Source organism: Anabas testudineus, chromosome 9, assembly GCF_900324465.2.
Source record: "Anabas testudineus chromosome 9, fAnaTes1.2, whole genome shotgun sequence".
NCBI lineage: Eukaryota > Metazoa > Chordata > Actinopteri > Anabantiformes > Anabantidae > Anabas > Anabas testudineus.
Window position 1 is genome coordinate 7,418,254 of NC_046618.1, and position 13,309 is coordinate 7,431,562.

Here is a 13,309-nt window from a genome sequence, read left to right on the forward strand (position 1 = left end):
CTGTAAGTCTGTACTTTTACTTTTTTGTAAATCTACAGTCTACTACTGTCTGGGAATTTTCTACTGTGGTACTTTCTGATTACTTTTAATACTTACTATTAAATTAAACTAAAGAAAACTAACATATATATTCAACTTTTTTTTTCCTCTACATTTAAAAAGTATAGTATTGTGCATGATTTATTCATTGTTGATGCCTGGATTTACTGTTAAAATTTGCCTACTGTGACTTTCTTCACCACAAATAAAGATCTACAAAATAATGACGGGGTTAATGTTGTCCTCTTTTTTAAATGATAATATGTGAGACAACAAACCAGTGGCGAGGTGTTCAGCGGGTCCTTTTTCATGGACCGTTATACAGGCACTTTGTCAGATCTCTGCTTGTGTCCCACACAGGATCAGAGGGGGATCAGGGAGAGTCCATCTGATCCATCTGATCCATCTGATCCATCTGATCCAGCTGATCCCCGGTCTGCGGGAGATCCTCTGCAGCCCTGTGCAGACGAGCACCCTTATGGGTTTTCTCGCGAGAAACGACGAAGTTTCCGGTGTTGTGTATGTTCCTGGAAACATGGCGGCCAGCTTCCGCGGCCGTCCTATCCGGAGTCTTCGGATGCGAGGTAAGCGTGAAAAACTCGATTCAGTGCTATCTGTACTATTGGGTTATTGCAAAAACTGTTTTTCTCAAGGACACAATGACCTTGGCGTTATCCCTCACCACGTCCGCGCTGTGTGTTTTTGACAGGTCGGAATGACAGCGGGGAAGAGAACGTACCGCTGGATCTGACCAGAGGTAGGCAGAGGCTTCATCACATCACCCTGAAAGCGATTATTGTTCAAAATGGACCAGGAGCGTTTCTGCAAACACTAGCCATATGAAGTGAAAGTGCAGAGAGTCAGTGCACTTGTCCTGTCATTGCTGTTGTCATTTCGTCAGATTTTCCTCTCTGTTTGGTCTAATAACATTGCTAGCCATATCATAATAACAGGCGGTAGCTAGCTAACTAACTAGCTGAGTTAGCGTTAGCTAGCTACCACAGCTAACCAGCCATGACGACACTCTGTTGTTTTGATTGGTGTGAGTGGGCAAGATAGTCTGTTATTTGACCAACCAACCATAAGTGATGTAGTCATGCAATGGTCATCGCTGGCTGTTGGAAAAATTGGGTTTCAAAGCTAAGCAGCAGTTAGCTGAGTAGCATTTAAAAAGCTCAGAGGGCGCAGGGAGGTTCTTCTAGTAGCACACAGCTGCACAGGCTGGTCAGCTTTACTCCCTCAGCAGCAACATTGCATACCAGCTTGTTTACCAGCTGCGGTTCTCGAGGTACCTGCTGGTCTTCTTTCAAATTGCACCTGAAATCCAATATGATGGCAGCAACATATGACAACTATGTTTTAGTTCTGTACAATCATAAAACTGAATAATAAACAACTTATGTGTGAGTTAAAGACCATCGAGCCCCAAAATACTGTCTGTAATTCCCATAATAGCCCTGTTAAATAAGGGCTCTAAATCTGTATCTAATACATCTATGCAATTTTCAAGATTTGACTGGCAGTGTTCATAGATACTTGTTTTACTTCTTCAACTCTTACATAGATTTCGTGGCAGTTTGGTTTTAATAATTTTCTCTTACGCATAAAAAACATCTCACATACACCTAGGATAAAGTCAGTTCTTGCTTAGCAGATAGCAGTGACCAGTGTTTGGAAGCTCAAAATTGTCAGTTTATTCAATTTAGCTAGTTATTTTGTGAACGACGACTAATACTTATTGCTATTACTGTTTGAAAGACTGAAATGAAATCTACCTTATCCTCTGGTAAACAGTGTTACAGAAGAGAAAATAGTGCATATGATTTATTATTTTGATGTATTTATATTTTCTGTTGTGTTTATCTTTTAAGTGGAATACAGTATCTACAGGTGGTGAACTGTTGTGCTATATACCACTTGCCGCTTGTCAAAAACATTAAGAATTATAGTAAGCACATTATATGTGAAAGATACCAAAAAACGAAAAGCACTTCCCCACTCCCCCTCACTGTCTAGACCTTGTTGTGACTGTACACACTAAATTAGTTTGACCAGCTAAACCAGCTTCCTTCCTGCAACATATCATTACGGTTCATCGACTGAAGTTATGGAAATAAGGCTTAATGCTTGTCTTAGTTACTTTGTATTTCCTTTTCATTCTCCTGCAGAACCATCAGAAAACCTCCGTGAAATACTTCAAAATGTGGCCAAACCGCACGGAGTCAGTAACATGCGAAAACTGGGCCACCTGAACAACTTCATAAAGGTAATGCTGTCAAGTTGTGATACATGTATCACAGTGTTTTCTTTGCTATTTGTGGCTGATTGTTTGCTACGTGTCGACAAATTTTAGTCAAAGTGACAACATTGAGAGGTTGCAGTGTCCTAAAAACTACCATTAAAGCCCTGTTAAAACTGTGCACACAAAAATACAGCTTTTTTTTTTAGAAGGTTGATTTACTGGTAAGATATGCGTATAGAGTGAGTAGCTGTGCTTCCCTTCTGCTGTACTGTCACCATTGAACTCTCCTTGATCCTCTCCTCATGGGTGTTGCTGCCAGCAGGCCTAGCTGTGCCTGTCATTGTGATGCTGACAGTGAATGTAACAGGAGCTCTAGGGATGGGAAAGCTCTCTGGCCTAATGTGCATCAAAAGCAACTCTCCATCTCTATCTTTCAATTCAAAATTGTTTTAGCAACTGCACAACTTCTTTATTTCTATTCTGGGTTTGTACTGCAGTGTTGATGAGGAAACTTTTTTTATGTTGTATTTTGTAATGTCGCCATATATCAATGAGATCAAATAATTAATGTGTTTCATTAAACTAAGATACAAAATCACAGTTTTTAACAGGCACCAGGGGAGAGCTTTAAAATGTTTGAATTAACTCTAAAAACTGAACTGGATCTATGTCTTCACACTTAGCTGTCTTAGCATTTTACTGTTGCTTTATAAGACACTTTTTTAAAAGGAAGTCTGGTGGAAGTTGTTTTCACATCTACATAGCGTTTCACTTAGTGCGGACAAGGTCTGTGAGGTATTTTTCTGTCTTCCACACAGCACACACAGACATACAGTAGCAAGAAACTCTGATCGTTTATGTCTTTATTGAGTACAACCACAAAAACCTCCTAGTGCTAGTGGAAAAAGTATGTGAATACGCTTATGTGAGCCATGCGTCACCAAAAGGAGTTTTCAGAGGATGAATTCCCAAGTGTATCAGAAAATTTGTCAGCAAAATGTGAGAATGTCTGTCTCAGCTGAAGCTCTGTAGAAGTTGGGTGAAGCTAAAGATGAATGACCCAAAACACCAAAGCACGTCCACAACAAAAACAAATTTCAGAGTGGCCAAGTCAGAAGCCAGACCTCAACCCAACAGAGATGCTATGGATCGATTTGAAGAGAGCCACACAAGACAAAGCTATTATTAATTCCACATACTTTTTCCACTATCACTATGAGGTTTTTATGTTTGTTCTCAACAAAGACATGAAAGATCTGAATTTGTTCATACTCATGACTTTGATGAAGATCAGATCACATTTTATGACAATTCATAAAACTATGAAATTCTAAAAGGTTCACATACTTTTTCTTGCCAATGTAGTTTCAAGTAGTTCTGTTATTTTAACCAGAAATAATTGTGTGTAAAAAAAAAAAACTCACTTTAAAAACTGAAGGCTAACAATGAGGGAAAAATTTTGCTCACTATCAACTTATTGAGAAATTTCAGAGCCATTTGCACAACTGTCCAGCCCTGGGCATTGATTTTATGTAGATGTTTGGTCATTTCAACTGAGCTAGTCTGTTGCCTTAGACCACTTCTCTCTGACATGGACATATTTTACCAATTCTTAGTGGCCGTGCTGCCAGTGAGCGTTTGCCTGCCAGTGAGCTGTGCAGCTGGTACTGTAGCAGACTGAAAGCTGTGTGTGGGCCTAAGGTTTTGCATCTCTAATCCATACACCTAACTCTCTTGTTTACAATAGACAGTAGGGTAATAGTCATGATGTGTGTGTGTGTGTCTGAGTATATGTCTGAGCACCAGCCTCTGATTCCTTATAAGGGGTCCAGGACAGTGAGGGTGACCTAATCCCCTGGAGAGAGTCACATGCCCCTCTCCCCATCTCCTCTCTACCCTCCTCCTGCATGTTTGGACTCTGACACCAAAGCTGGTTTAAAACAACCCCCTACTCACTATGCCCCTGTTCATCCATCCCATCTTGCTCCCTCTCTCTCTCTGCTTCTGTTCTTCTTTACATCCAAGTTGAATGAACAACGCACACAGAAATTACCTGTTTCATTTGCTCATCGGCTCCCCTGCTGATGCTATATTGGTAGAGGTAGACTGAACTACTTTGGAGTGGCACTTGGGTGCTGGTACTGATAGAGTGCCTCAGAGTGCCTATGACAAAAGCTGGCAGCTTGAAAATGACAACATCTTTTGCCCAGTGAACTCATTGCGTTGTACATACAGGTTTGACTGTTGCTGTTGTTAGCCTTGGCTTCCAGTTGACACTGGCAGTTGCTAAAGATTTATTTATTTTATATTAAATTTTGTGTGAATAAAATGTTATTGTTATACTTTATATTCCAGCTGTTATGATATATATGTTATAATGTTATAATGACTTGTGGGGATAGCACTTCACAACCTTGCCATTCATGCTGATAAAGAGTCCACAGCAACGCCTGGTATATTACAGAAAACAGGAGCGAATGATCACACTGTGGGCAGCTATATATGACAGAATTAGTCAATCTACTGCATGTAGCCCCTGTTTGCCCCTCCTGTTTTTATACTGTATATCCAACACATCATACAAATGGATTTACTCATAAACAGCAAATGGTGGACGTGAAAAGCCAACACCCACTATTGAACTTGGGTTGCCCCATGCTTTTGTAATTATAACCATCTATCTGCCACCAGTGCAATGGATGAATAATCTATATAATCATATTATTCATTTACAATTTACATACAAACAAGACAATGTGTAACAGACAAGTAGAAAAACCAAATGTCCTGCATGGGCTACAATAATCTCAATAATTTATTCTTGAAAGCTGAGTAATATTGTCCTCGTTTGAATGAAATCTATTTTTAATCAAATTTATTCTATTTCTATTTCTATATAGGTATATATTGAAATATTTCTATTTCTGTTTCTAGCTGCTATGCAGTATTGGCCACCGTGAGGAATGCTTTGGGTTTACACATGAAGAAATCATCATTTGGTAAGTGGTGTAGCAGTCAATAGTAATTTGTTATAAATTGTGTACTTTTTGTTGACGTGATCAATTTACAATTAATGGCCTTGTTTTTATGCAACCAAGTGAAATATGTGCATTTGTAATCAGATGGCAGGCTTCACTTTTGGAATATGAATTTATTGAGTTTTTAATTGAAAAATAAACTACAAATCATTGTGATTTTTTTCCTCTAGTCTGCGACTAGCTCTACTGAATGAGGCTAAGGAAGTGCGTGCTGCAGGGTTGCGGGCGCTCCGCTACCTCATTAGAGATACAAGTGTTCTACAGAAGGTCCTGGGACTACAGGTGGACTATTTGATAGCCAGGTGAGATCCTGCTTTAGCCACACTATTTAGGTGGGAACCGGCTCTCTGCTTGGCATTTCATGTTTTGAGTCTAAGAATATTCATTTGAAATCTTTCTGCCTCAGCCATACATACTTTTCTCCTGCTGACATGTTTTTTTCTACTGACCGTCTGTGGTGAAACAGAACAGAACAGGACATGACTGATTATGTATTGTTTTAGATGCATTGACATCCAGCAGAGCAATGAGGGGGAGAGAACTCAGGCTCTCAGACTCGTCCGAAAGGTAAGATACTCTGCATGCTGCATTTTCTCTCTGAGTGTGCAAGGCAGTGCAAGTTATTTATAGCTCTTTCTGTATTTTACTGTAAATCCTCACACATGCACACACCCATACACAGGCAGTCAGGCTCTTGTTTCAGGAAGGAACTATTGCCCAGAAAGACTTCTCATAACATTCAGCTTGGCCTGTTATCATCACATACATTTTTAGATATTTGATCGTCAGAATATACAAGGGTTTCAAACAGTCCTAAAAAGTGTCCATAAAAACACTCTTACCACTGAAGTTATTTTTTGACTGTTTGTCCAAGCTTTGTTTGATGACTCATGTTTCTCTTTTCATCTCTTCTCTCTCTGTAGATTATTACTGTCAACGCGATGCTGTTCCCCACCTCTATTGCAAACTCTCTAATTGCTGTGGGGACTGATGGACTACAGGAGAGGGACCGCATGGTTCGTGCAGCCATTGCCATCGTGTGTGAGCTAGGTCTGTACCTAGTCCTTGTGAGGAGTCCTAAGGAAGTTGTTATGTTGAGAGAAAAAACTGAAATAATACCTAATTTGTTATGAAAAAATATGAAAGGCCTCTCACATTTCTTTGTTACTGTAGCCCTGAAAAACCCAGAAGTCGTCGCCAAACGAGGAGGCCTCAGCACCATCCTGAAGAGTGTGATTGACTGTCAGCTGAGTCGCATCAACGAAGCACTGATCACCACCATCCTCCATCTACTCAACCACCCACGTACTCGTCACTACGTGCGTGTCGACGTCGAACTAGAGGTAAACAGATATGAATTCTGAGGATACAGCTGTTTATAAATGCGTCAGTGTGCTGGGAAGTTCCTCTCTTTCGCTCCCTCTTTTTCTTATTAAAAACAATAATAATGATAAACCAGATTAGCAGCTGTATGTTACCCACCATGTTCCCATGGATCTTACAGTAATCAGTTACAACATTTCTTTAAAGCCTCATTGTCTGTAAACAGACACCTGGGAATGTAGCACCTCATCTCTACAGTCATAATATCCTCATGGATGTCATATGAGATCAGCAGGTTTATTCCTACTGCAAGATATAAGAATGTGTCCATGTAATTTTAAGGAACTAATAAAAAGCATTGAAAGGGTGTTGTATTTTGTACTTATGCATCTTTTGTGTGTGTTTTCTGTCTTCCAGCAAATCCTAGCGCCTTTCACAGATTTTCACTACCGTCACAACGCAGACACAGCTGAAGGGCAACTAAAGTGAGTGTGTGTGTGTGTGTGTGTGTGTGTGTGTTTGGGGCGGGGGTTATGAACAGAGACACTGTTACAGTAGAAACAAAAAGATAGTGTTCTGACCTTTCTCTCTGTTTACTATTTGTTGTGTTCCTATATTTATAACAGCATGTGTTGAGAATGATAAGGGTTTGTACAGTGGTTTTGGGACATGGCTCTTCTTTTTTAAGGCTACTTGATTCCACAGTGACTTGCTCGAGGAGGTGATGCAGGCTAAATCACGACAATTGAATCTGCTTGGCTGACTTCAGTGTTGCACTTTTTATTTTGTATTGGTTATGTAGTTTTATCCTTTGAAAAATGACTTGCAGATAAAACAGTGATCCTGCTGTCTTATCCTATAAGTGTGTTTTCACGTTCACAGAGAGGATAAAGAGGCCCGTTTCTTGTCGAGTAGAATGGCCATAGTGGCAGCCTTCCGCTCGTGGTCTGGTAAGGGCTTAGATACAGTGATAAATGTAGTTATTTAAATAAATGAAAATGTTTTCTTTGCATTTTAATTAGTTTTTCTGTTGTACACATTATGAGTCAAATGTGTCCTTTTTCTGTATTCAGGGATTATCAACCTGTGCAAGGCTGGAAATTCTGGAATACAATCTTTAGTTGGCTTACTTAGCATACCAAACATGGACGTTAGGGTGAGTATCCAATCAGCTCTACACGAAATATTAAAGTATGACTGGGAGAATAAGGATGTTTGTAGAAGTTCATCATTATTTACTTTAGCAGCCATGATTTCACTGACCTTGAAGCTTCATCCCACCAACACCCAGTCTACTCTAGCTGTAGTTAGCTTGATAAGAACTGTACCAAACTGTCTTTCTGTGGCACTGACTGATCAGCACAAATTAAGCCTTTAATATTGTCTTTCCTGTGAATTCAAAGGGAAACCAGGCCTCCCTCAAGCATTAGGAGCATTGTGTTACATAGAAGTAACGTTAGGATAAATCAAGCCTTGCACAGTGTACTCTCCACTATTCAAAAATAACTGTGTCTGATTGCTTTAATGTAATTTCGCCTGCAGAAAGGCTTGTTGGAAGTGTTATATGAGATATTCAGGCTCCCTGTGCCCATTGTAACTGAAGACTTCATGGAAGGTCTTTTAAGTGTTGGTGAGTAAAAATCTTTTCTCTGTACGTAATGCATTTTTATACTTCTGCCAGTGTAATATAACCTAATGGATTGGGTGGTTAATGGTGATATTGATATAAAATGTGGCTATAAAATACATTTAAAAATGAAATGTAAATATGCTGCAAATATTTTAGTGATTCATTAAATACTCATAGCAGAGTATTTAATGAATCACAAAAATATTTGAATTACTTTAGGTAGGAGCAGCTATTAAAATGCAGGGGACTCCTGGAACAGAAGTGTGATTTGTGTTTTTTTTTTTTTTTTTTAAATCACATTAGTCAAGCGTAATGACATACAGTCATAAGCTGGTAAAGTCTCACCTCACCTGGGCTCCCTCTGCTCCCCTGATAGGGTACACCCAAATAATTTTTCATAGTTGAATATATGTGTGAAAGACTTACAGTGTAGGCTGCAGATTTGGCAGCAGTGCAGACATCGGCCAACGCTGATTAATTAGAAATGTCATAGATCAGCCTGATAAATAGATCAATCCAATAGATCAATCAGACCACTGGTACATAATGTTTTACTATGCTGTCTACTCAACCTTGTATGATCGTGAAAACAAGAGCACTCAACGTTTTAGACTAAAGTCTTTTAATCTTCTTAGAAATAGAAATATTTTACACACTATACTACAATATTAGCTCTTTTCTACTCCAGACCCTGCCAGGTTCCAGGACACCTGGAGACTGTCTGATGGGTTTGTTGCTGCTGAGGCCAAAGTTATCCTTCCCCATCGAGCCCGCTCTAGGTGAGAGATTTATGGAAGAATGGAAAAAAATTGACACACTCACAAAGTTGTGGAGTGTAGCATTTGCAGGAGCTCCAAAATTCTCTTATATATTTTTTCCCATTTGCTACATTAGGCCTGATCTGATGGACAACTACCTGGCATTTGTCCTGTCTGCCTTTATCACCAATGGGTTGTTAGAGGTTAGTTGATCGGTGTTTCTTTTTCTTATAACTAAGCCCTGATCTGAAATACATTTCATGCAATACTATTAGATTAAATGTTTTATCAGATATGCCCATTTTTTATAGCCTATTTTTGCCCAGCTACTTCTGTGTGTTGCTATTAAGCCAGAACCTTTTCTCTCTCCATACATAATGACACTGTAGGGACTTGTTGAAGTTGTGACCAGCAGTGATGATCAGCTCGCTGTCAGAGCCACCATCCTGTTGGGAGAGCTTCTACACATGGTAATAGAAAAATGCGGAAAGCATCTGTAACACATGATATAAAAACATGTCTCACTTTGTGTGTCGCTGCAAAAGTAAATATTGAATAATGCTTGTGTATTTTGAAAAGCCTCCTGCTATGACACAATGCTGTTTTGCTTCCATCCCCTACCTCTCTTGTTTAGGCAAACACCATCCTTCCTCATTCCCATAGTCACCACCTGCACTGCCTTCCCACTCTCATCAACATGGCAGCTTCATTTGACATCTCCCAGGAGAAACGACTGTGAGTACATTCTGCGACAAATGTACTCACACACACACACACACACACCGCACACACAACACACACACACACAGTCTGTTTATTGTGAGAACAAATTGCAAACCAGTTTGAAAGTCTGAAAATCACAGATCCACTGTGTTGTGTTTGTTCCAGTCGGGCAAGTGCAGCAGTCAACAATCTCAAGCGCTTTCATGAGAAGAAGAAGAAGGGCTTGAAACCACACAGTCTTTACCTGGACCACATCATCCGCAAGTCTGTATCGTCACATAACCGCAGAGAGTCACATTCACGTTCCCATAGGGACATCTATGTCATTAAGGTAAATATAAACAAGTCTTTCCAGAGTTTAAGCTAAGCTAAACTTTGTGACTCTTACTTTTTCATCTCAACCACAATTTACATCAGATCCATCTTTGTTCAATACAAAATGAAAAATGGAAAAACCGAGTTTGAAAATGTGTCAAATCCCCTGACAGCAGCCAGATGTCACTTCATCAGCACATGGCTTCAATTTGTAAATGAAATGCTTCTCAAACCACATCTCATTTCCCATTTCTATATCTGTTAGACACAGAAAGTACTGTGTGTGATGTCCTTGATGTCATTAGAAGGCCAGACTGTTTCCTTCTGCTTTCAATGTTCGTGCTAAGCTAAACTAAACTAAAGAGACTTTACTGCAGTTTTTGAACAGATGTACAGTTTCGCACTAAACAGCTGATTTAATTAAATTAGAATTTGAGAAAATATAAAGCCATTTATTGAATGTCTTCTCTGTTTGTGTTCAGGACACAGAGGAAGCACTGATGACGAACCTGAGGGACAGTCACATTCTCAACCACAAGCAGAACCTAGAGTGGAACTGGTTGCTCATCGCCACCATCCTTAAGGTCAGGCTTTTCACAAAACAAAATGCGCCACAGACTAGGTTGTGTGTGTGTTTTGCTTTTTTTTCTCTAATGTTTAAATGTTGTTTCTATCTCAGTGGCCAAATGTAAACCTCAGGAACAACAAAGATGAACAGATGCACAAGTAAGACCCCCCTCCATAATCAAAACCACAGCATTTTCAGTAGTTTCGTGTATTTTTTGGTATATTGTTTCAGTTTCACATTTTTTTTCTTTTTGTTGCAGGTTTGTGCGGAGGCTGCTGTACTTTTATAAGCCTAGTAGTAAATTGTATGCAGGGCTTGCATTGGATCACGTAAAAGCCAGACAACTCACTGTGGTTGGCTGTCAGTTTGTTGAGTTCCTCATGGACTCAGATGAGGTTAGACAAGTGTGCACAAACACAATTCATATTCTACCTTTTGTCATTTTGTTTCTAACTTTCCTCTCCTGTTGGCCCTCTCTCCTGTCTTCCTTCTGTCACAAGGATGGTCAGGGCTACCTCGAGGACCTGGTTAGGGATATGGTGTCATGGCTCTCCTCGTCCTCTGGACTGAAGCCGGAGCGCTGTCTGCAGAGTAATGGCCTGCTCACCACACTCAGCCAACACTACTTCCTATTCCTGGGGACACTCTCTGCGCACCCACAGGGAGTCAAACTGCTGGAGAAATGTGGCCTGTTTCAGTGGTGAGTGAACAAAAAAAACAACAATATACAACAATATACTGACAGCTTTTCGGCACGTTTCCATTCCCATAGGGTATAACAATCTCAGACATGTTTGTTTGTTTTCTGTATATGCAGCCTGCTGAATCTGTGCTCTGTGAAGAACCAGGATGCTGTGCTAAAACTTGCTGTATCCACACTGGACTATAGCAGAGATGGTCTGGCCAGAGTGATCCTCTCCAAGATCCTCACTGCTGCTACTGATGTATAACAGCTAGACACACAAACATACAGTTATTGCTGAAACATGCAATTTTGTTCTATCTATGTGCACCAAAGACTGTAGGGAGTAAAATTATGCAAATTGTAACTGAACAACAAGAACATGGCAAGATGAATATGCTGAAAACTAGTATTTCCACGAGAACTACAGTAGCCATGACCTCTCTTCTTCTCTCAATAAGCAGACCTGCAGGCTGTATGCCACCAAACACCTCCGTGTGCTGCTACGTGCAGGCGTGGAGTTCTTCAGTAGTTGGGGCATGGAGTTGCTGGTCACACAGCTTCACGACCACAGCAAGGCCGTGTCCATGGAGGCCCTGGACATACTGGACGAGGCCTGCGAAGACAAGGTGACCGATGAAAATAGCGTCAATCACAGTACAGAGGAGTTGAATAGTTATGAGCCGCAAATATTACACAGATAGATGTGTTGTACGCTCGTGGTTCCTGGTGTCTAACTTACACTGTGCTGCTTCACAGGCTAACCTTCATGCTCTAATTCAGCTGAAACCAGCTCTGTCCCACCTGGGAGACAAAGGCCTCCTGCTGCTCCTCAGGTGCGTGTTTGTTTAATGTTTCAGCCTTTTAGTAAACCTGAATTATGTATATGCCTTCTCATGCATACACTTTTTATCTTATTCCTTCTGTTTAGGTTCCTATCTATTCCTAAAGGTTTCTCCTACCTCAACGAGAGGGGATATGTCAGCAAACAGCTGGATAAATGGCAGAAGGTACTATTAATATTAGTCTACTGTAACATAGTACCACAAACTAACAAATGTTCAACTCTTTGACTTGACAAATGATATTTGGATTGCAGGAATACAACCTTAAGTATGTAGATTTAATAGAGGAGCAGCTCAATGAAGCACTAACGACCTACCGCAAACCTGTTGATGGAGACAACTACGTCAGACGCAGCAACCAAAGGTGAGAAGCGTGGAGCTGGAGTTTGTCAGCACCTGTTGATCTACAGGAAACAAAGTATTCAAGCCTAATGTGTTTGGTTGTGTCTCTAGGTTACAAAGACCAAATGTCTTTCTCCCTGTGCACTTGTATGGTCAGCTGGTCCATGATAAGACAGGCTGTCATCTCTTGGAGGCTCAGGTAAAAATATCAGATCTCGGATTTCTTGGTTTAGCAGCACACCTTTTTTGTCTACATTTATCAGCCTTCCTTCCTAATGTCTGTATTTTTCTGTCTCCTCTAGAGTGTGGTCCCTGACCTCAGCTACACGGTTCGCTCCCCGATGCTGGACACCTGGGAGGGCATTAAACAGCTGAAGGCTGCTCTTTGGGCACTGGTCAGTAACACTGTAATTTACCCTCTGTAACATAATAGTATTATAATAATAATAATACTACCTGCAGAGAGATAGGTCTGATGGTGTCTATTGGTTTCAATGCAGGGCAACATTGGCTCTTCAAACTGGGGTCTAAATCTCCTGCAGGAGGAGAATGTAATTCCTGATATTGTCGCATTGGCTCAGCACTGTGATGTGCTGTCAGTACGAGGGTAAGCACTTATTCACACCTGTACATTTACACAATTGTTTTTCTTTGTAGCAAAACAAATTGATGTACACCGATTTAAACTGATTTTCTCCCTCATGTTCTAAAGCATTTTTGTGGTATTTTTTCTAGCAAAATGTTCACAGTTAACAGGTTTTCCCATTACCCATTACAAAGAAAAACAAACACACACACATAGTA

The 13,309-nt window shown here is 40.3% G+C and overlaps 1 protein-coding gene across 3 annotated transcripts in view; it reads left to right on the plus strand.

Moving 5' to 3' along the window:
* The first annotated feature begins 480 nt into the window (after positions 1 to 480).
* The window catches only part of LOC113150616 (rapamycin-insensitive companion of mTOR), a 20,382-nt gene continuing 7,553 nt past the window's right edge, over positions 481 to 13,309 (plus strand). For all 3 annotated transcript variants that reach the window (XM_026343196.1, XM_026343194.1, XM_026343195.1), the window contains exons 1-29: positions 481 to 623; positions 749 to 796; positions 2,208 to 2,305; positions 5,216 to 5,280; positions 5,490 to 5,621; positions 5,823 to 5,886; positions 6,243 to 6,369; positions 6,493 to 6,662; positions 7,060 to 7,127; positions 7,525 to 7,592; positions 7,716 to 7,798; positions 8,185 to 8,272; positions 8,961 to 9,051; positions 9,167 to 9,233; positions 9,420 to 9,500; positions 9,665 to 9,765; positions 9,919 to 10,084; positions 10,551 to 10,652; positions 10,748 to 10,794; positions 10,896 to 11,031; positions 11,137 to 11,336; positions 11,454 to 11,580; positions 11,783 to 11,947; positions 12,078 to 12,154; positions 12,250 to 12,328; positions 12,418 to 12,527; positions 12,617 to 12,704; positions 12,808 to 12,900; positions 13,006 to 13,112. In XM_026343196.1, the coding sequence (XP_026198981.1) occupies positions 518 to 623; positions 749 to 796; positions 2,208 to 2,305; positions 5,216 to 5,280; positions 5,490 to 5,621; positions 5,823 to 5,886; positions 6,243 to 6,369; positions 6,493 to 6,662; positions 7,060 to 7,127; positions 7,525 to 7,592; positions 7,716 to 7,798; positions 8,185 to 8,272; positions 8,961 to 9,051; positions 9,167 to 9,233; positions 9,420 to 9,500; positions 9,665 to 9,765; positions 9,919 to 10,084; positions 10,551 to 10,652; positions 10,748 to 10,794; positions 10,896 to 11,031; positions 11,137 to 11,336; positions 11,454 to 11,580; positions 11,783 to 11,947; positions 12,078 to 12,154; positions 12,250 to 12,328; positions 12,418 to 12,527; positions 12,617 to 12,704; positions 12,808 to 12,900; positions 13,006 to 13,112 (2,954 nt within the window). In that variant the 5' untranslated portion in view covers positions 481 to 517. The remainder of the gene's footprint in view (positions 624 to 748; positions 797 to 2,207; positions 2,306 to 5,215; positions 5,281 to 5,489; positions 5,622 to 5,822; positions 5,887 to 6,242; positions 6,370 to 6,492; positions 6,663 to 7,059; positions 7,128 to 7,524; positions 7,593 to 7,715; positions 7,799 to 8,184; positions 8,273 to 8,960; positions 9,052 to 9,166; positions 9,234 to 9,419; positions 9,501 to 9,664; positions 9,766 to 9,918; positions 10,085 to 10,550; positions 10,653 to 10,747; positions 10,795 to 10,895; positions 11,032 to 11,136; positions 11,337 to 11,453; positions 11,581 to 11,782; positions 11,948 to 12,077; positions 12,155 to 12,249; positions 12,329 to 12,417; positions 12,528 to 12,616; positions 12,705 to 12,807; positions 12,901 to 13,005; positions 13,113 to 13,309) is intronic.